The 23,356-nt window shown below is 45.7% G+C and overlaps 1 protein-coding gene across 2 annotated transcripts in view; it reads right to left on the bottom strand.

The window, feature by feature from the left end:
- Positions 1 to 23,356, bottom strand: part of LOC146197922 (integrin alpha-V-like) — a 45,850-nt gene that overhangs the window by 9,472 nt on the left and 13,022 nt on the right. The window contains exons 4-20 of one of the 2 annotated variants that reach the window (XM_084593199.1): positions 18,656 to 18,776; positions 15,965 to 16,071; positions 14,798 to 14,843; positions 14,598 to 14,681; positions 14,299 to 14,387; positions 13,258 to 13,332; positions 12,376 to 12,519; positions 11,960 to 12,062; positions 11,191 to 11,285; positions 8,873 to 8,975; positions 8,117 to 8,162; positions 7,845 to 8,005; positions 6,716 to 6,876; positions 4,720 to 4,851; positions 4,516 to 4,595; positions 2,274 to 2,496; positions 1,096 to 1,250 (exon numbers count right to left, since the gene is read on the bottom strand). In XM_084593199.1, coding sequence (XP_084449325.1) covers positions 1,096 to 1,250; positions 2,274 to 2,496; positions 4,516 to 4,595; positions 4,720 to 4,851; positions 6,716 to 6,876; positions 7,845 to 8,005; positions 8,117 to 8,162; positions 8,873 to 8,975; positions 11,191 to 11,285; positions 11,960 to 12,062; positions 12,376 to 12,519; positions 13,258 to 13,332; positions 14,299 to 14,387; positions 14,598 to 14,681; positions 14,798 to 14,843; positions 15,965 to 16,071; positions 18,656 to 18,776 — 1,925 coding nt within the window. The remainder of the gene's footprint in view (positions 1 to 1,095; positions 1,251 to 2,273; positions 2,497 to 4,515; positions 4,596 to 4,719; positions 4,852 to 6,715; positions 6,877 to 7,844; positions 8,006 to 8,116; positions 8,163 to 8,872; positions 8,976 to 11,190; positions 11,286 to 11,959; positions 12,063 to 12,375; positions 12,520 to 13,257; positions 13,333 to 14,298; positions 14,388 to 14,597; positions 14,682 to 14,797; positions 14,844 to 15,964; positions 16,072 to 18,655; positions 18,777 to 23,356) is intronic. The other variant, XM_084593200.1, reaches the window with a different exon arrangement.

Here is a 23,356-nt window from a genome sequence, read left to right on the forward strand (position 1 = left end):
CACCAGTGAGTAGGTGGGTAACGAAGACACGGTTCTCAGGGGCGCAGTCACGTAGACACATGAGTGAAGCTCGCTTAATGTAGCTGAACGCAGCTGGGTAGAAATATGCATACAGCCAACTGGTAGTGCTCGCATTAAATTCCGACCCGATCGTATACACTGCAAGGACAGAAAAAAAAAAATATGGGCAGCTGATTACCTCTTTGCTCTGGTGAAATCTGGTGACTGGACCACAAAGCATCCATATGCCATTCCTAGGGCGTTCTAATGTAGTGCTTCTCACAATACAGATGCAGTTTGCTTTCGTGTCGCTGTGCCTCGTCAGTCTGCGGACATTCACCGCCATGTCGTATTCGCTGAACAAGAGCTGTCATTTAAAATAACTACAGACACGACTAAATATGACCACATTCTGCTATCCACAAAAAATTGGACACCAGGTCACGAAGAACTGGCTGATAATGACGTAACCAGCGATCTAGTCCGAGATTCAGCCCAATGGGCGGATCATCGCCCCTATCCCGCACCTATCCCTAGCATTTGTGGTGATAGACTAGAACATATTAGACTGTAGCGCAGGAAACACTCAATCACTCATAGAAAACTCGATTTCTCCGAAGCCATAGAATGGAGGCAAATTCGGTCCGACCCTTTTTCAAATCTGTTCATCCTGCACAAAATTAGCCCTACTATTCATCAAAATACATCTCCCGGTGTTGAGCTTGCCCTACGTTATCTATCGTGGGAACGTACAAACAAACCACAAATCTTAACTGTGTCTAACGCGAAATAAGAGCAGCGGGAGGTGGCCCTGACTAGCGAGACCCCGAATCATTGATTGAAGCTTGTTCAACAAGTTCGTCAGTCAGCGAAAGCCAGCTTTTATCTGACATATATCTGCTTCAAGCGAATCTTGAAGTTCGCTGTACTCGTATTACATTTTAATGGGGCAGTTATCGATCATTTACTCTTCCATGCCATGACGCAGACAGGTGCTCTCCCAATGCGACTTCTACATTCTACTTCGTGCACTGTTGAGACAGCAAAAAACACGTGTAGCAGCAGAAGGGCATGTGAGTAGGTTGTTCAGCTTACCCGAGCATGGAGATGTCGGCCTGGTGTATAAAAGGTAGCGTGAGCACGACTTTGTTGTCGCTCGGTGAGGCTTCCTCACTGGTGGTCGTCGCTTCGGCGATCAGGTCGAACGTATTCTCAACCTGACTCATGTCCAGCTTCAGCAGGAAAAATGCCTGTAGCAGACGAACGTGATATGCTGTTATCAATGTCAGCGATCATAAAGATGGTGAGACATTATTCTAGCGCACGAAAACCCACACGGGTGAAGATAGAGGGGACGCCACGAACGTCCGCGTGTGTTTTCGTGCGTTGGAATAATGTCTCACAATTGTACTAGAAACCATCTAGACCAGCTTTCTAAGCTTAGCGGCACACAGATTGACTCGTAACACTTCATAAGAAACAAAGGCGTGAGCCGCAAGTGTATTCTGCCGTGGCTCCAGATGTAGTGAATAACTATTCAAAGCTTAGGATGGGAACATAATGTCAAGAATTAAGTGGAATAAAAAGGTGACTTAAGTTGCCGCATTTCAAAGCCCTTAATTGAAGCCTCTTCTCCGTTTTTCTCAAGGAAAGAAAATAAATAAATTATTATGCGCCTTCGTGCTTCAAGACACTTTGGACTGTGAGGCACATTTGGAGGGCTGCAGAACAGATTGGACAGGCCAAGGATTGCTAAACATTGCATCACATACACGTTTTTCGTTCGAGCTTGAAAGTTATACCAAGCCAAAGCTACAGGACCATAACGGTTGTCAAGTGGAGGGCGCAGCAATTAATTTGGACCACTTATATTTCTGAAATCATACCGTACACGGGCGCATTGCGTTTGGCCTCCATCGAAACGTGGCCGAAGCTACCGTAGTCGAACCTGGGTTTCTGGGCTCAGGAGTTGGTTGCCCTAACCCCTGAGCCCAGGCGGCGGGGTATTTGTCTTTTCTGAAGGGTAGCTGTACCCGTGAAAACCAACAGCAGAAATCCATAGCGCATTGTATTATTATTACTATTTGGTTTGGAAAGGTCACTAACTAGTAAGATACTATAACCTGTCACACGAACAAGTGTCGACCTCAGGGTTCGTATCGTAGCACCGCAGAGGGAGAAATGGCGCTTTACGTAAAACATAGGAGACGATACCGCGTTATTCTGCTTCTATTGCAGCATTAGCATGCGTTGGTATAAACTTATGTACGCACATTTCTCGATGGCCGAAGGGGATTTCCCGCGTCACAGACGATGACGGACCTGCGACGCTCCGGGTCCTGCTGAATGCTGCAGCGGTCCTTGTTCACCACCCGTACGCGGTCGGGTAGCGTCACCACCACGCGGGCCAGGTAGGCCGGGTCCGTGGCGCCGGCGTTCTCCACGAACAGGGACAGCGACAGGTCACGTCGTTCGCCAACCACCAGCGGGTTGCCACTACAGAGATTAGCAGCGTGTTTAGGAAGGAGTTATATGCGGTTCCCGGTCAAGTACAGTTGTAATGACTGCAGCAAGACAGCGGTAACAAGCGCATCGAGGTACAGAGCTCACGTTACTTGAACCAAGCACAATATGAACATTCATTTCTCATGCTCTCTCCCTCTTCATGACTTCATATGCTACCTCACTGCGTAGCTAACAGGCACAGACTGCCCAATGCTGGTCCAGGCGATCATTCAAGGTACGGCAACTACCAGGACTTTGCTTTTATACCCTTCTTTTCGTCTCTGGCCACAGCTACGCACGCCACCTCAGGAGAACACCTGTTAGTTTTTCAAGTGCCATCTTTCCCCCCTTCGTTCACCGCACTATCGGGCGTCGATCGATATATGTATAGTTATTGCGTCCTCAAATTTTCTCAAAACCAATTTTCTCTGGGGTTCATTTCAAATATCCCCTTTTTCACGAGCACGTAGGTTCAAACCTGTTGAAACCTAGCCGCAGCCGCCATGTTCTGATCGGGGCGAGATGTAAAAGGTGTCCGTGCGCCACGCAAATGGAGCTCCTGTGCTTGCCATGTCAGAACATGCTAAAGACATTTAGCAGGCCGAAATTATTCCGGAGCGCTCCGTCTATGGCACAAATTCTTAAACCTCAGCTTCCTTCTTTCTCTCATTATGCTGTTGAGGTGTACATCAAAATCTGAGAAATTTGTTCAAAACACATATTGACCTGGTCATGCCTGATCCTACAAAGGCAGTCTTGGCTTTGAATTTCCAAATACTTTAATCAGGTAAAACACCAAGCGATCCCGACTTCACCCCTGAAAGTGGGTGTGCGTATACATTCAATGATTACTCATCGTCCGCAGGGCTAAGTTCTAATTCGGCCCACTCATCTCCCCCATCTTACTCTGCGGAGTGTTGGCACCTTGCAAAGGTCCGTTCACTCCTACTTTCCACTTAATATCACCCTAATACTACTGGTCTGACAACTTGCAACCATAAGCCAATTCGGACACATCCTTTATGTCGACGACATACGCTATTGTATACCAAGGACAGTGACGGTGACATAAAGGACATCCTTCAAACTCCAGCCACACTGACCTAGCCTAATGCGGCGAGTACTTGACTTTCTTGCTTCGCACAAAAATCCGAATGATTCCTTATCCAAACCCACACTTCCCTGGATCTCTCATTCTCATCAAGCTGGAACGAACGCCCAGTGCTGAATGACGCAATCCTCCTTATGCTGGAACTGCATATCCAAAGAGGTGATAAAAGCACCGCCACTCTGAAGAAATTCAACCAGGCTGCAGGTGCGATTTCAAACCTCACCCGCCAAGTTTCAGGTCACCATGTAGGCATAAGAAGCGCGACCCGTGTCACCTCATCCTTGCCACCGCCTTCAGCCGTGTGCTTTGCACAACACCATACTTACACTCATCCAACCACAATACTAATGCCTTGAACGCCTTGGACTCAAGGCGTACAAATTATAGCATTTAACGTACATCCTCGTCCACTTCTAGCTATAACATGCCCACTGCTTTCGAAGCGTCATTGCATCCGACCCGGCCGCGCAATAAAGCTAAGTGGCAAGCCCTGGCAAGCAGCACATCCGGGTGGCATCGCTTTGCATTGATATGTGTCTGCGTAGGGCGCAATGTTGCTTTAAAAGCAATGACCCGTGTTATAGCTACAAGTGGATGACTCTGTACATACAGACAGACTACTCGGCCTGTGCCTCACCAACACTATCGGTAATCTTGCGGGGACCTACCGACAAACTCAATACATTCGCCTCACACAGGCATCCAATGGCGGGCTCACGCACAAACCACTGCATGCGCAAAGTATTTTTTAATTATGTCCTGGAAACGCCGTTAGCAGCGCTGAAGAAAGTAAAATGCCAGTTGCACGTTGTTGCTATAAACGGACTATGTTATAGGAGCCAGATGGCGCACATGATATTTCATTGGCTATGCAGGTAATAACGATGCTGTATACTCACTCGTAACCTATCATATTGACGTCCAGTTTCAAATTCGCCCGACACACTTCGTCCGATCCACAGCCATGTTGATATGGAATCTGCACGCAAATGCAGGACAAATACGCTTTTATAAACTGCCTTAAGAGTGCTTAGCATGCTCGTTCATTTTTCTTCATATCATCGGTGACAGAGGCCAGTGAAATCTGCAAACGAACGGCTTACCGTCTTAATGACAGCCAGAGGAAAGTCTCTGTCGGGAACCGGGCACGTGGGGCACCAGCTCTGGTTATTGGTGTCGCGGAGGCGGTACTCTAACCGCACGGCAAAGGGAATGAGTGGGTCGACAAAGCTTTCCTGTTGAAACAGAAACAGAAATTCAGCATAGACACTTCGGCCACCTCTGTGCATGAAGATGAAGCTCGCTCACGCAATTATTCGCTGCCGCGACGTCCGATTCCTAAGCTTCCTCCTGCCCTCTTTTTAGACAGCACCATTTCAACTCTTCCTCCTCTGACTAAGCCAGCTGCGCAATGTCACGTGCACGCCATCGTCCCACTCGCGACTTCGGTGGCTCGACAACTGATGACGCCACAGTGGTGCAATAGTTGCTATGGCAACCACCGAGACGTGACGGAAATTTTGTGTGGGAATTTCCTGTCCGTGCCCCTCGGGAGCAAAGTAAGGTTTTAACGTGAAATTATGACCGGACCTTTTAGTCTTCAGTGCTCATGTCCGGTATTCGCTATCACACTGTTGCGCACGGCTGTTTTATAGGAATGATTCCTTGGTTTGTTCTAACACAGTGACTCGGCTATTATTCGTATCAGTATCTTGTTACTTTTATTATTACATTAAGAAATAAGAAGCGCGCAGAGTTGGCCAGAGAAATAACTCGGGTTAATAACATTCTAGTAGAAATCAAGAAAAAAACGTGGGCATGAGCAGGACATGTATAGTGCGAAGAGAGGAGAACCGATGGGCGCTAAGTGCAACCAATTGGATTTCAAGGGAAAGAAAGCGTAGCAGGGAGTGACAGAAAATTAGGTGGGCGGATGAGGTTAAGAAGTTTTTAAAGGACCGGGTTAACTGGAGGAAAATGGGAGATGCCTTCGCTCTGCTGTGGGTATAGTTAGTCTGGCAGCGGCTGCTGCTGCTGCTGCTGCTGCTGATGATGATGATGATGACGACGATCATGATGCTGATGATGATCTTGTTACTCTTCCATTTGTACATACAGTTGGTTTCCGAACATCGTGGCAGTTACTTTCTCATGGCCAATGACGCTGTCATGTGGTTAAATGAACGCAAATGACCAGAATGCTGAACTTAATCTCCCGATGTGAAGAGTTTCTTCCTTCTGTTTAACCTCCTCCTTTTTTAGTGAGGAGTATAATATTATGCAGCAATACTTCGGATACTCTTCCGCTTCTTGTTTATTTATTACGTGTACTTTAGACTCTCGGATTCAGGTAGCTGGCCATAGGTACATACAAACAAGATCTAACAACAAAGAAAATAAAAAAAAAACATGATAAGTTGGTTGTTCTATTGCATTCATAGAATTCGAAGTCGGACCACATCATTTACGTCACCTTGCACATAATGCAGCGTGCGCATATGACATTACCCTTTATGCCATACCTGTAGTTCAGGCGTAGACTTCCCCTACTTCGCTTACATTTTACTGACAATCTGACGCTTAGTGTCGGTGGATACCGCACATTTTTGGAGAGGTGTAGCCGGCAAGTTCGCTGAAAACTGATAGTACGATAACGTAATACTTTGACGTCATTCTCACCATGCCATCGAATCGGTTATCACTTACAGCTGTAATTTCATCTATTTTCATATTTTGTTGCAAGTGGGGCATGCATGTAAAACTGCCTGTTCTTTGCTACAGTACCGCCTTCATGCGCAGCCTTACAACACTCGTAGTTGCGTAATCGGCCAATATGGCCGCTTAGCTTGCGGGTTGAACACAGCATGCTTTAAAAAGTGTCTTTCCAACTCTTCTATAAATTCATATGGGTGGTATCACGCAGTGAAAAGCAAAAGAGAGTAACATATTTCACTACGACCAAAAGTACTCAGATTTCCAGCGGCGGTAACCTGCCACAGCTGAGAACCCGAAAGCGCGAGAAGTTGTATTCGTAACTTGCCTTCCTTCATCCCTGTGAGTCGCGCTTTGATACACATATCCACGATGCGGCAAACTTACGTCGAGGTAGACGAGCCGATTCTCGCACGTCATGTTTCCCTTCCTGGCTCGGACCATCGAGCTGTACTTGTCCACGCGGGTTTGGTCGCGAAACATGAAACCTCGTACGGGACGGTTCTCTGCACCGCGGTTCACGTCCAACATCAGCTCCGTCTCTACATCTGCAGCCAAGCAACGAACGGGGAACTTTATGAGCCGGGTATTAGCATAAGAGCATTCTCAGGTCTCGCTGTAGAATTTACTAAGAAAGAAACACTCTGGAATGAAAAAATGAAATTTTTAGTCATAATCCGTTTGAAGAAGGCAATGGTGTATCACATTATACCCATAATTCCATTACGAAGAAAGAGATCGGCCGTAGAAAAACTAACAAGAAAGCAGATCGGAACAGGTAACAGATAATACAATGACTCCATGCCAATTCTATTTCTATGTCATCTTAGAAATGGTAATGCAAATATGGCTTACCGCATGGCGTTGAAGGATAACAGTCCTTGAACAACTTCAGGAGAGCAAGGAACCCTCCCAAAATAATTACACAGGGTGAAATAAAAAGAACGTGCCTTGAGACAAGCTTCAACGGCCTTCTCATAAAATGTCTTTCTCTTATTTTGTTTTTACATTTTGCGTTACTTTCAAGCTTCATGGTTAATTTGGAGTGAATTCGTTGAGACATCTGCTGCTTTTGAGACCTTAAAACGCAGCTGTCGTGTTCATGTGAGTACTCATTCCTGGTGCACTGTTCAGACTAGTTTTATGCCGATGTCATTTTATGGACCGAAGTTCATGAACGAATATGGGTTGTTACCATTTGGTTCTATCCGTTCAAATTTCAGTATCTGTAGACTATATATTTCTGCGTATCGGTGATGTCGATTACTACAAACCTCTCAATATTTTAGTCACATGAGGTCAAGCTAAACGCTGTCATTCATAAAGCTCAACCTGAAAATCACGAATGTTATCCTCTGTGAATGGATTCCAGTCGCAGTTTGGATGCAAGAGACGAGCATTGCATTGTGCACCATACAACACATAAACAAAAGCACTAAAATCTTGAAGGAAACCTGCGAGCTAAAACATGGCGCAGGCGACGAGACGGGCGAACTTACAAACGTAGCCCACCCACCGGCTGTGTTGTTGACGAACTTCCCCGTGTACTCGATGCAGGCGGTCAGCTTGAAACACGAAAATTTGACTCCTCCAGGGGCTTCGCATTTACCCATGTCGGCCGTGATCATTCCGATTTCAGGAACGATGGAACCTTTCAGCTGGGCGATCGGGCGAGATCTGATGAAAGGACATGTAGTCAGTTGTTTGTATTTTGAATTAAATGGTCCAAATTATGAACTCTACTTTTATGCCATCTGCGATTTCAGCGAAAATGAACTCTTCTCTCACCTGAACAAAACTGCGGTGTCCGTCATATAAGATCCGATTAGGATGTCTGTAATGTGCAAATCGAAAGCGAATGTCAGCGTAAAGGTCCCATTATGCGCACACTTAAAGCCAACTCAAAGAACAGGCTGGTAACATAACCTCTCATAAATAATGAGGCAGAAAAAAAGAAAAGAAATATGGGTATTTGCTCTAAATTTCTAGTAAGCTCTATTACCGTATGTAGGCAAGTTCCCATCTACAGTGGCAAAACATCTAGAAAAAGAATTACGTCTGCTGACGCAGAGAACAACTGCAAGATAGAGTGAATGAGCCAGCTTTGCATTTAGAACTGTAGGGACACACATGATCACGATTACTTGATTAATTTCAGCTCCATCCCCCACCAAATGCGATGCACCTACAGCCTGGTACACTTACATTAGCTTAATAAGTACGTATTCTCCATTACCACAATGACACCAAGTTTGAGAATTCCTGCATTATTGATGTCCAGAAAACGTAATGACATTATTTTCTTAGTGCAAACATACAATCAATAAAACATAGCTTCGCTAAGTTTTCAGACAAACAGAAGTTTTCTCAAATGCTGAAAGAGCTACGCGACCGTGTCGCTACTCTCGGGTTAAAGGCAGTTGAGTTTCTATGTTCGCCGTATTCAGAGACCATTAGACCCTTCTCATGAAACCGATCTTTATTATGATATAGTAGCAGAAAGATACCACAGATAGCCCCTGAAAGAGTGGACAAAGAGCCCACCTTCGTAATGGTTTGAGTCGACGTCGAGTCCCTTGGAGATGCTTATCCCGAATCCCTTCAGCGGAGATCCTATGCGTGACGCCACGGGTCTCGCATCTATCCTCTGCGCACGAAACGGAGAAACAAAAAATGAGGGGAAAAATTGCGAGTTTCCTGCGTAACAGAGGTTACACCACGGTCGGATGCCAGCCTTATAGGCCTAGAAACACTCCGGCACGCAACGTGCTGAAAGAATGATTGCGGCACTTGCATGCACAAAGCAGTCCGTGCATTGTTCTTGGTCTGTAAGCATCATCGCGTAGCGTAACTTTGAGGCAAAAGGGATGCGAATATGAAAAGAATGAGCGTCGAACAGAGGTTATAAAGCTGAAGAGTTCGGAATTATGACGACAAGGACTATCCTCTCTGTAAATACGGAACGCACTGCTAAAAAGCAAACCCTGCGGCATAAAGACTTTTGACTACGACTGTATGGTCTGCTTACTGGTTGGGCGGAAGTATTTAAGAGTGCACTCTCGAATTTGGTGACTTACTAGACGGGAACATTTTGACGAGGACTGTGCGACTTTGTTTCAGCACAAATGGACGGCCTTGGGCAAAGCTAACGCTACTTGATTTCCTCTCAAGCGGTCCGCTCAGTAGCTGCGAACGTCCTAAAGTTTAGATTTCTTAAAAGATTGCGTGAAATAAAAGTATTGGGACATTGGACTGTGGTACTATAGAGGAGGGCAAGATGCGCAACGGCGTTCCATTTGGTTTCAGCTCAGAGTGCTCATCTATACCCCAGGGACACAATACTGGATCAATTTTAGAATACGGGGACTCCGCCAACCGCACCTTACAGCGTGCACCCCCTGGCAGCTTATGATAGCATGTTCGACGCCATTGGAAGCAGCACGCAGACGCGTTTACATGGATTTAAGTACCATTCCTTGTACCTTTTTCATATTTACAAAACGTATTGGTAAATGCCATGAATACGCGTGGACGCAGTGTAACAGATTAAGAAAGAAGCGAACAGTCAGCGAAGCGAATGAAAGCTCAGGAGAGTTAATGCTTTTTTTTGTTTTCCGTGTTGATGGGAACTTATTAGCCTAGCATTTTCATTTCTGAAAGATGCTTAGAAAGCAGGGAAAAACAGAGGAAAAATAAAACATGCTGTCGGTGAAATGCGAAAACAGGGAGGCCGGATTTCGCGTATGGTTCTCTACTATGTGAGCTATAGCACCCATGTGTATAATTTTCAACCTTCATGAGTGTTTATTGTTCACCAGGGCCATTTTTGTCTTTTGTGACACTCGTGATAATGTAGGACGCACTACTCCCGCTACTAAGGACGAGGGCGGCCCTGTTGAACTATATCAAGGTTAGACTACGCGCAACATATATTACCCATGAAAGTAGGAAGACACAACACTGTAGCTCACGTGGTAGAGAACAAATTTGAAGGTAGTGGGTTCGGATCTTATCATTTGTATATCGTTGCTTCCTTCTTGTACTTTCTAATCGATTGCCAAAATGATTACACTATTAATTGTTACTAATGAAAAAGCAACATAAACATTGATTCCCCTAAGCTTTCCTTGGTTTCGCTGACTACTAGCTTCCCCCATAGATGCATATTTTACAAAGAACCCCTAATTTCCCTACATTTGGCTCTTCAGTATGTGGACTGGGGGTGTACACACATGAGCACAAACAGTGTACGGAATCTCAAAATAACAGCTTGAGGGTCAAGTTGGTGCTGCATAGTACCCAGAAATGTGGCGCAACAAACACAAGCTTGGATGATGGTTGCAGTACACTGGGGCGATTGTGGTATTAGCTGCTGGGCAAAGAAGAGGTGTGTGGAGATGTACTTGAGTGTAGAATTGGTGACTGTCATGCTTGGACGGTGTTTATGTTCTGCGGGGAAGAAAGTGCCACTATCTCCTTGGCAAAGAAGAGGATGATGAGAAGATGTACTTGGGTGTAGAAGAAGAGGAGTGGTGAAGAGGAAGTGTGTGTTCAGGTCCATATTACAGTTGGTAGTGCGCGCCTGTGTTGTGTTTCTTCGCATGTGATTGTGTTTGTTGCGCCACATTTCTTGGTAGTGTACGGAATGTTACCGCGTAGTTGGCATCACTGGCTCCACGTTTCTTCACCTTTCTAATTCCTCAGTGTCGCGCGCCAGTCAACTCTGATCTCAGTAGCCGGCTTCGCATTGCTTTTTGTTTCTGTTTGCGCACATAGGCGTAAAACGTGGTGTAGTGCTTACGTGTTTTGTTAAGTCATGCGATGCGGCGAAAAACGCCGTTTTCATCGCCCTTTGATCTCACCTGCGCGTAGATGGACCTTTCGCCGAGCGTGGGTGATCCGTGGTAGATATACACGGCTCCCACGTCGTTCTCGTACGGCGCGCCGATCGCCACGTCTGCAAGGACGTTGCATGGTGAGGCCGATGCCCTGCCTCGGTGACACAAGCGAGGCTCATCATGAATCACGAGCCGCATGAAACGCTCTCAGATAGCTCATCGCATTGCGAAAGGCATGGAGTCTCAACACCGCTTCCTTCCGATCCGGTCGCCTCTCATCCCCGGCGCCCACGCATATCCATTCACAGCTAGCATCACAGCACTGGAACACGCTTCTCTCGGCAAACGATACTTGGGGTACAGTTGACTATCCGCCAAGAAAACTCAACGTTTTGTTTTAAACATGAGCTCATCAGCGTCTTCATTTTTGTTTGCCCATTACTCGCTGTTTCTTTAATGAGAACTCTAGAAAAAAATGAAGGAGTGTGAAAAAAGCGCTTTCTCTTTGTCAGTTTTTCAAACTTCATGCGCTCATAGTCTCACCAAACGCGTGACACTACGCAGAGCCCAGTCACGCGCTTGTAGAGTTTTCGATATTTGCGCTGGGCGAGGTTTCTCACGAGGCTGCCCCTGAACCCCACCCCTTCTATCCACCCCTGCGCTCATTAATATTTCACTTCACTTTTTTATTTCTCTTTCACGAATGAAAGAAGGAACTGGGACAAAAGGCGGTTAGGCCTGAAGAGACTACAATTCAGAAACTATTCCAGCCTGTGCTCTCAGTGGGACCCACCTTGAATTCCATCCAGGTTCAGGTCGCCAACTTTGGCGATGGCCGTTCCGAAGCGGGCAGCCGTTGCTCGAAGTCCCTCCAAGTGACCAGAGGCATACAAACCCTTCGAGGGAGAAATATCAGGCGAAGGCGTGTGCGGCTCAGCAAACAAACAATCTGCTATTAATGTTCAGCACTTCGTACTTCATAGCACGTTTTTTGTTTTATTTGTTTCTGGGCCGATGGCTTTTTCTTCCATCATATAAAGAAGAAAGGTGGAGAAGGGGAAAGTGATGGAATAAAATTTATATACAGTTTTGTGAACTTCCTACATTTATTGGATCACTGTTCTAGAACTATAAACAGATTTATTGACACTGAGTCTATAGTATGACCGAATCGTTTGTATGCTTATGAAAGTATATGCGCGCACTTACGACACCGTTGCTGCGGAAGACGTAGACTCGTCCTTCGTCCTGACCATCCGGGATGGAGTGCGTGGGCGCGCCCACGAGCAAGTCGTCGATGTCATCGCCGTCCAGGTCGGTGGCCATCAGGGACGCCCCGAAGTACTCGCACATCTGTACCAGATGAGGAAGAGGAGGAGTTAAGGAGCATACGTGCTTAGGAGGAGGAACGCAGCAGGAAGCGGCAGAGGTTCGGGTCAGAAGACCAGGTTAAGGCACCAGCGGGAATGGGGCACATGGTCGAAGCTATCGCGGGGCGAGGTTAAAAGTTAAGTCCACCGGGTCAGCCGATTGCCATGCTGAGGACGGTAAAATAATTGATGATGATGACTATCAGCATGAATGTCTGGTGATATGGCACATGAGCCAGCTGCAAGAACAAAGCGCGCTAAAAAAAAAAAACAGCTATATGACAGGCCTCGCCGACATCTGTCTGCAGGGACAACCGGTCAGAGGTTGCCGCGGTGCCGTGGCCTGATGGCCTTGCGCTCATGCCATAGTACGTCGAGCCATACTATCTACATGGGTTCTTCACTTGAGCACCTCAAGATAACCTCAAAATCGTTTCTCGAATGCGTATGTACGCGATGCTAAATATCTCCCGTTACTGGACTAATCTTTGCAAATAGTTATCTATCAGGAGGATGTACTAGTCCCTATATTATTTGACCTAGTTTTTCGTTCTATAGTTCAAATTTTGCTAAAAATGTCAGCAGAGCCTCTTTGATGAAAGAAGAAGTCAGATGGTATGTAGCCATAATAACAAGGTATAAGATACACACATAAAGCGCCGGGGGCAAATGAGGGACAGATGCGGCGCAGACCAATCGAAGGCTTGTGGTCGAGGTATACCTGTGATCCAGACAGCCGGCTCTTGATTATCACGCTCCTATCATTTCCTGGGCCTTCTATGCTGAAGAGGAACACCTGTCGAAGCAAACATTGCACTGTCGTTGTATCGCATGTGCAAATATAAGCATGAAATGGTTCACGCGTAGCTATATAGAGCTTCGCACCATGCGCGACCTGGTCCACACCGTATGTGGTGAAGGGCTAGGAAGTTTTGCAGAGCTAGTAATCCTTGCCTCAAAGCCAAGCACTGCCACGGAGCTGTGAATACATTCTGCGCGAATACCAATTCACTGCACAATTACCGCGGGAACCTAATTGACCCTCATTTATTTAGGCTCCGCGTGCAGTGCAGGGTTGTCAAACTTTATTTCTAATGTATAGAACACATTGCCACACTGCATCCTGAAACGTGCGCTACTATACATATACTTAAATAGCGCAAGCAGTACCATGTGTGCTGCTCCCGCGTGACTGGTGTGCACCAGCTACACATAATGCTGCTAGAGAGGCCGCCCCAAATATGCAGCATATAAGCACGATGAATTCGTGATTGGCTAGCGATTTGGATATGATCTCCTTCGCAATCGCTATGGGTCGATTTTCCTACTAATAACACACAGCTACGCATGCGAATCGGTTTGTGGTCCCAGCTCCTGATGACCTTGATGCTCCCCATCACTATACTTTTAACGATGCGGAGCGGATCATACGGAGGTTCCGTATATCACCTATGTTAGTTTTACCCCCCCCCCCCCCTCCACTAGCGCATGATATATTGCGATGATTAAAAAATGAAAGTGTAGTGAATTCGCACGAACAGTACTGTGCAACGGGCTTTATGGCAGTTTAAATATTAAAAGAAGGTGGCGGGGGGTGTGTGAAAATTACTAAATTACTCCAACGCAACACAGGAGAAAGGAATTCTGAATAAATTGATATCTGATAAAATGCGGCGAGAGACTCCTGCTTCGAGGACGGCAACCTGTACATAGGCATGACGTATGCATGGGCTTTTGCTCAGTACGTGCTCTTTCCACTCACCTGGCCCTTGTAGTCATTTCCTCGCGGCGAACCAGCAGCAACGGTTAGTTCACGCCCATGAAAAAGTCTTCCGGACGTAACAGAGTAGCCTGCGTTAGGAAAGAGAGTAACCGGGTCTGAGGCACAGCGCTTGTCACTCCACGAAAAGCGGGAATGCCTCCAGGAAATGGCCAAATTCGCAAGCTTATTCTTGATTGCATGGCAAACCCTCCAGTAACAAAATAAATAGATGATTAACCAGCTGCTTGAACAGGTGCTTGTGTTGTGCGTAGAGAAGGTTGTGTGTTAGCCGGACCCACCTTTGTATGCATCTTTCTCCTTCCTTCCCAAAAGCATGTGGTGGCTCGTAAGCTCCTGTCTTTCGTTGTAGCGCGTTATAGAACCTGCCGGAAGGAACAAAATACACAATAAGTTCCCACTGCGAAAATAAGAGCGTCTACGCGCTTCTCTTTCTCCTAGCATTCTTTGTTTTAGCTCCGGAAAGAACTCAGCGACGCACCTTCCCAGTTGTAAAAGCCAGGTATCCCAAGAACCAGCCTGCCATCCTGTGAAACGAAAGCATGATGCAGGAGGACAGAGTTATAGCAGCAGGTACTCTCTCATGCTCAAATCAGTCTGAATGCAGATGCTTAATTAATGTAACAGCATCCTTTCGCAATGCGCTTCTGCATTATTATTCACGTACGTTCATCCCGCTGTATTAAAAAACTTCTCATTATAATTATGAAAACTGTTAGAATAAACGTGCAACTCCGAGCTGTGGCATTTGCTTTTGAACTGCGTCTACAAGAACACTTCCGGGGAACTACATGTTTATAAACACCAGACTATGACGTCTAGATACTGAGATGAATAAATACAATCCGTAATTTATGTGACTTGACTCAGAGATATAGGCCGAACCTTAGATACCAAGCGCATGAATAATGTTCTGTTACAATTAACAGCCACGATTTTTTTTTTTTTTCAGACAAAGACGTATAGATATAACGACCCAGAGTGGCAGCTGGCTTAGATGCTTATACAGCTAGCGAGAAACAAGATCGACAATCATGCAACTAGTATTGAGAATACGGCGCATGCATACACAACCGTCTGGTAACTTGCTTCGGCGTGTTAGAAAATGAATTCGCGGTTAACTAGTACATACTATAAGTCCTAATTGTGTCTTTATTTGTAAATAAACCTTTCCACCGCTTCTCTCTTGGTTAAAATTGACATGTCATCAAAGCAAAAAAAAAAAAAAAATGTATGTATTTGAAGTAAATGATCAGAAGTCCTAAGGTGTACTCGTACATCCATCTTTCGGTAAGCACAGGGTGCCGGTAATTTGCGGTCACCATCATCAGTGACGCGTTTTAAGAAACGATCTTCAATTAATGCGTAGTGATGTGAAGAGCGTGAAATGTACAGAACAAAAGTCTATTCTGCAGTCGAATGACTCATGGTCCCGGGATAACGAGTATTTGCCTTTAGCCAATCGCTAGAATGATATATGTTGTATATCTAAAGCGACAAACAGACCGCAAGAACTCTAGCAGTACGAAAATAGTTTGTACAACGTTAACAAAAGCGCAGACGACGAAACAAACGGCAAGATGAAAGAAATAAAACAACAACAAAAAAAGTAAGAGGGTGGACGGAGGCACGAGGCCCTACCACTCACCTTGGTGAAGGCCGCCGAGAATCCCATCTCCGCCGCGTAGTAGTAGTAGTCGTAGTTCACCGACTGCTGGGCTGTTGAGGTACTTTGGTTTTTGGCTAGTTGGTCGTCTGGGACACAAGTCACGCCGACACTACCACTCCATTTGCAGAAGTCTTCGCGTAATTACGCATTCACTGTCCCCTTGGCACGTCTACAGCTAGTTGAGTGCACTGATAGCTTATCATATTATTTTTATTTTTCTCAAAGACCTTTGCAAGACTGTGCAAAGGTCTCTGCACAGTCTTGTAGAGACCTTTGCAAGAATGTGCAGTATAAACCCTTGAGCTTCACGATTTTGGCTGCTAGCAAACAAATGAACAGCGTACCGAACCCTTACGAAAAACAATGAAAAATGAACGGGGTGAAACGTTTGAAAATGAAACTATTACCAAGTGACGAAAGCATGCTAAATTATCGGGTGTATTTTTTCGTCGTTTTATTTCATTACTAGATCTTCGCTTTCTAGTTTAGTATCGTTTATTTATTTAGCGTTTTATTTATCATGATTTCAGTACTATTATTGTCCTATTTAGAATTCCACCATTGCTCGGTATACTAAACGATTGCATCTTGGAGTGTTAAAGCACGCGAAATGTTGTCCGCATAGCAGAGAATGCACTTTAGCGATCGTCAAACATGACAAGAACTACTAAACCGAAAACCAGCATTCGGGGAAAAAAAAAAAAAAAAAAAATGCTTGGTGCCTTTCGGGCCGTTGGCATTCGCACACAACATGCAATCGTGCACTGGTACAGCGAATGGATGGAAAAGTTCTTTGAATGCAGGGGTACGTGACTCACCGCTGTCCTTACAAAATGCACTCGCATGCACTCGACGCAAGGCGCACCAGCGACAAGGCAGCCGGCGCGAAGGCGTGACCTGCTTGCGCAGTAGCCGCACGGCGCCTCGTGAAAGGGTCGACAGGCTAATCCAAGGGGCCCTCGTTTATTAGAGACAACAAGGCGAGGAGTGTCGGCGTGACTTGGTCCAACAAAATTCAAGGCACCGTGCACTGGGCTTCAAGCACATTCAAACGGCGCTCATTAAAAGACTCGAGACGAGGTAGTGAGAAAGAGCATTCGTCCGCGCTTACACAGAAGCCAACACAGTTTTAATTTCAAGCAAGACAAAAAGGAAGCATCTTAAACGACTCTATTGCAGCAAGGCTTCGGAGAAAAATAGAGAAAGTAGGCGTGGGGGCTGAGAACAGGCAAAGTAGCCGACATGCCGCCATGCACCGCCATGTTGGGCATTCGTGCAAAGTTTTCCCGCGTGCTTAACACAACTGTTCATCACAAAGCAAACTATGCCGCACGTGCTGGCTGTTCACTTATCGTGACGTCAGGCTGAACATTTTTGTGCTTTTATCTGTAAGTTTAGAAACCAATTCCCAAGGCAAGGAGCGCTTCATTACCATGCGACGATCACCACACTCAGCACAGAACTTGGCAAGTTCTTTCTTAGTTAACCACTTCGTTTTAACGCGACAGCGTTAAAGTCCGGCGTCGGCATTGAGAGTAAATGTGTGCAGTCGATTTCGCTAAGCTGGCCAAATGGGCAGCATGTCAGGTAGCACATCGCGTTTCATTTCACTTTCGGTTCGAGGCTAAGGTTTCAAGGAAAGACTTCAGGCAAACATCGGCGAAATGAGTGACCGGGAAGCTCACTGGTAGCGCACTGTAATATTTTGGGAACCGCTTAACACACTTTGAGAGGGCAGTGCGGCAGCAGTGAGTTTTCAAAATCGACTGCTCGCGGACGGAAGACGATGAAGACAACCGCATCAACTACACAGCACGCAGTATTCCTAGGGATCTAATTAACGCGAGCGTGCGGCGTTTAAACACGCTGGGTATTCGATTGCGGCAATAGTTACGAGGTTCCATGCTCGGTCCCCACGAGGAATTTCTGGTTTCGAATCACTTCCGGCGGTCTCTAGTTAGCAGGTGACATGGTCGGGCACTGGTTGGTCGTCGAGTTGTATGATGTCACGAGAACATGTGGCATGGCCGAGGTGGCACACGCTGCCAACTTAGGTAGCTCTTTTGAGATGAAGAGATGAGGTGACAATCAAGCTATCGGGGACTCTTGGATCTCGACTGAGACATGCTACTTTGGCCACACAGACGAGTTCGTGCGGGTTAAAGGGCAGGATGCTTTATGACTACGTCGGATTGTCTTTCACGTAATGCGATAACTGCAAGCTAAACAGTATGCGTTACATAATAGCGGCACGAATTAAGGGACTAGCGACTAAGCGAGTGACAAACTGCATCTACGACAGCGAGGAACCGCCAGTGCAGGTGGACAGACGAGGAGCGACGAACTCTGTCTCTCAAGAATAAGTGTCCTACCAATTTTGATAATTAACGGCAAGTGTGGTAATAACTTCAGCATCGCTTACATTAACATAAAAAGAGCTCATACAAAGGGAATTGTAGTTCTCTATTAGGAAGGATAATTATAGCGACGCCATGCGGACGTATGCACGCATCTGCCTGCTAACACGCCGATTAAGGTTATCAAGTTTACTGACGTCATTCTACCTCTGGCAAAGCTATTTTGCTCGCCAGCTAAATCTCATGCCTCCACATTTACCGTTGTCTTCAAAAATGCGTCATCACGGCAAGCAGAATTAAAGGACGTGCTCACTTCTTTTCACTAGAGGAACCAGCTTCTTGGGCCGCCTTAGGCTTCGGTCGAGCACGTAGCAGACACCGTTAGGGAGGTGAACGCCGTACCACCTTTGGTTTTTCCACAAAGGGGCACACACCTGAAAACAGAGAGAGAGAGAACCCATTTTATTTACTGCTCAAGCTACATTTTGGCCACAGTCTCTAATCTTCGATATGATATATATATATATATATATACCGGGTGTCCCAGCTAACTTGAACCAAGGGATACAAAATAATACATTTGAGGTAGGTCAGTGAAACAAATTGCATTCAACTGCCAGCCTCCTTGCGCACTGCAGGCAATTTTTTTATTTGCAATGACTTAATTAGCTAATTATGTTAATTTTTCTAATTTAATAAATATCGACTTTAGACCAAATATGTGAATTGGAAACTTGTAGAGCACCTTCAGAAACCCCCATTCGATTAATTGCGATGAAGAAAGTCTCACGTGTATCTTTTTTTCTGGGCTCAAAAGAAATCCCGCGAAATACAAATAATACCACGTGACTAGCGCATTTGTGCGCCGCGTTTGTGGTGCTCTCAGTCGTGGTTTGAGCGAACGAAATTAACGGCGGCCGTGTCTCGGCCCCGTTAAAGTGGCAGGCCGATATGCTTGCAATGGCTTCTTCGCCCGCGTCAGACAGCCGGCCCACGTGACGGTGCAAGTAGCGGCGAGCCGACACCACGGAAATTCTAACAAGGCCTGCTTCTCTCCCATCAGCGAACGTCACGACAAACGGATGAGCGATACGGTATCAGCCACTGAATCTGCGCATACAGGCTTGGGTAAAGGGGCGAGATTACATCATGTGACTCAACTAAAATTAGCGGTGCATCTTCATTTGCCGGTTCTTTATCGTCATCCGCTTGTCGTGATGTAGGCTGCTGCGGTGCGTAGGCCTGGCCAAGATCGCGGTGGCGACGGGCGAGCTCGAGCTCGCTCCAACCATCGCCGTTGCAGCCTGCCGCTGCAACGGGACAATCGGGTCACGGCCGCAACTGATTTCGTTCACTCAAATCACGACTGAGAGCACCACAATCGCGGCGCTCAAATGCGCTAGTCACGTGGTATTATTTGTATTTCGCGGGCTTTCTTTTGAGCCCGGAAAAAAAGATACACGTGAGACTTTCTTTATCGCAATTAATGGAATGGGGGTTTCTGAAGGTGCTCTACAAGTTTCCAATCCACATGTTTGGTCTAAAGTCGATATTTATTAAATTAGAAAAATTAACATAATTAGCCAATTAAGTAATTGCGAAACAAAAAATTGCCTGTAGTGCGCAAGCAGGCTGGTAGTTGTATGCAACTGATTTCAGTGACCTACCTCAAATATATTATTTTGTAACCCTTGGTTCAAGTTAGTTGGGACACCCGGTATATATATATATATATATATATATATATATATATATATATATATATATATATATATATATATATATATATATATATAATTTTTTTTTTCATCAAGCATAGCGGGAAGCAAAATATGTGCGTCCCGTTCTTGACGCAAACTGGGGCACTTCTGCCAATGTTTTGAGCTGAGCATTTAACATGCATGCATTAAAAATGGAAAGAAAAACACGTCTCTTCAGCAATAGTTATTTTCATGCTTTGAATGCAGTGCTTATGCAGTCGGATCGCAAAACTTCGATCTCGAGATGGACTTGAAACTTATTCGAAACAAATTCAGCTCGAATTACGGCAGCCCAGACCGGGCTTTCTTTTCAGAATCTTCATTTCGACGGAATCAATGCGTTACTTCGAATAAACAGGAGTTCGAACTAACTGTTTTTGAGTAATGCCGGCTCATTGTATGAATTAATGATCTTTCCTATCAGGCTTCTCGAGTACAACCAACATCGAACGAGTTTTCCAAGAACTCTTCTACAACGCATCAACCTTGAGGGTTTTACTTCTGTCTAGCTTTTTTCTTCATTCCTTGGAACCGTTTACACCTACGAAAGGCACGTCCAAAGAAGATCCTCTCTCCGATAGGCTATGCAATAAATTTCGAAATTATCATATGTACCAGAGTAAATGTTGTAACTTGCGAATTGTAAATCGAAAAACAAGGTCCGTTTATCCACTCGGCTCTTAAAGAGCACGAACAAGTGTCGTCGAGCCTACATCAATCCCGTGACGTGAAAACTCCTCGACGCGATGAATATTTCAACAGCATTACGCAACACGACATCCTGGAGGCCGCATAGTTATAACGTCAGCAAATCGATCTTCCTGTCGCCCACTATCTCGCGATACGGTGTCCTGACACCACGAAGCGACGCCTCCGGATCCGCGTGCGCTTCGCATTCGGTGTCGTGCATGCAATGCAAGGCGGTTAAAACACAGAAAAAGCCCTAGTTACGAAGCTAGCCTAACTTGTCGCGCAAGTTTCTCGCGACACACTGCACCTACTGAGACAGCTCCAAGGTATCACGACTATTAAATAAACAAAACGATTCATATATCTTCAGGGCGAGGTGAGTGTACAAAGAACGCATTGAAAACGCGATAAAAATAATTACGGTTATTGTCAGCTGAAAATTTGTAGTGATTAGGAGCATTTTTCGAAGTGATAAAAGCTGTTTTTTTGCTGCAATTAGGTTCATGCTTTATTGATTGTATAATGGCCGAAGAAACCGCTAACCTGTTATGTTATCTTCACAACAACTGCAGGTGCCTGCTCTTCCCGAAGACATGACGATATAGGCTCTCCAGGGCAAACTAGAGGTTTCACTCACAATGTTGTGCAAAGGTTATGAGTCATCCTCGTTAATTCTACCTCTCAAGTGTTCAATGCTATCTTGATGCTCTAAAGCACGCGAAAAACTGTTCAGTAAGATCTTACGCTAGTAAGAGGGAGGCGAGTTTATATAATCTGGCCTGGATATAAGGTTTTAGAGCTAGTCAGCCCAAGCTCCTCCTTTTTCTCTTTCACTGAATGGAAGAAAAACAGAACTCATTAATTTTCCCCTTAGAAGCTATGCGCACGCATCGAATCCCTGCAAACAGCCGAAGTTCAAGGGCGTTCCTGATAGTTCTGTGCTGAAGGAAACGGGGAATTTCCTTCACTGAAGCTGATGACCTCCAGGCTGCTCGCGATTTCAGACGAACGTGAAAATGTCGCGGCGGAACAACGACGGATTTTTCTCGAGGGACTTTCCGCACTGAATTCTCTTTGGCGGACCCTTAGCTTCCTTCGCTTAGGCCTTCCTGTCTACGCCGGATATAACGCATTGGAAGGTCACCGGTAACAGCGAGCAGCAGGATAGAATGTTATAATAAGAAGGATGCCCATATTCCTGTTTGTGTACGTCATACATGACGCACTTCCGTTCCTTGATTCCCGCATGGTTTCAGAACCATGTTTTTAGGGCAAATAATGTTTCATATAGCGAGTGTAGATCGCTATACGATCCAACTTTAAGCTACTGCGGTCTAAGTCCTGAACCAAGGACCTAATATATCTACATGTTGGTTTCTTTAAATAGCTTTACTTGGTTTTTATGATTATGCGTAACCGACTATCCGCTCGCCTTTATGTTTTGACGCTAACGAGGCGAACATTAGAAGGACGGTCTAAAAGGCTCGTAGCGTTATAGACCCGTCTTGCGTGGAAACAGCATAAGAAAGGGAGGTTCACATCGCTAATTTGTGAATGTCACTTACACAGCTGCTAGCATACGTACACATTCAATGTCATTTAATTTCATGATAAACATTTCGGAGGACATCAAACTATCGGTACAAGCTCAGAACATCGTCAATATCCTTATACCATTATATTCATTTGATTGGAAATTACGTTATTTAGTTGGTAACTCGGAAGAGCAGCTATAATCTAATCCCCCAGGCAGGCCAATTGTGTTCAAGTGAATCATAGGTCAGCTTGCTGCTTATCGTGCACAGGGACGCCTATGTGGTCAAAGGGGAATTCTCGCACCACATGTATGCCACGCGAGTCATGATTCCTGCCTTTCCAAACGAAATAAAGAATCTCTCTCACAGAAAGCGTGCCGACGAGATAAAATATGTGATGAGTCGATGACCTGCGGCGCGTTATTATTTTAAGGGAAGTTAGGCCATTCAATCTGACCGCATGGGAAAACGCCGTGCAGCTCTTCCAGCGATGAGCTGCGTTTATTTTTCTTTGACAATGCTGCCTGCCCCAACGCAGGTGTAGAGTGAATACATGTATATCCGTGCAAGCTTCAGCAAGCGGTGTTTAATGTCTTGATATGTGCGTGGGCTATGAGGGACAACGTGTAAAAAAGGGCTGCGGGCTAATTTCGACCACCTATAGGATGGATGGCTTAGCACATGCACGGCCGCTTTTTTAGGGTCTCGAAGCTTTAGAGGATTTACTGCATTTGCTTTTCACCCCCATCGAAACGCGGCAGGGTCTCAGTTTTGCGACCTTGGCTTCATTAGCACTAACTCACTAACCCCTCTTACCAAGCCACCGCGGCGGTGCATGCTTACGCAAATTTGGCACGCAAATTGCCAGTGCACTTGCAAACTGCGGTGTATTTGTGTTTTAATCGCCAAACGACCGCAACCTGTTCTCTTATTCGTTAGTTCTCTGTCCCCTCCCTCCCTCCCTCCCTCCCTCCCTCCCTCCTTCACTCACTCACTCACTCACTCACTCACTCACTCACTCACTCACTC

Source organism: Amblyomma maculatum, chromosome 2, assembly GCF_055883805.1.
Source record: "Amblyomma maculatum isolate TAMU_Amacu chromosome 2, ASM5588380v1, whole genome shotgun sequence".
Classification (NCBI taxonomy): domain Eukaryota; kingdom Metazoa; phylum Arthropoda; class Arachnida; order Ixodida; family Ixodidae; genus Amblyomma; species Amblyomma maculatum.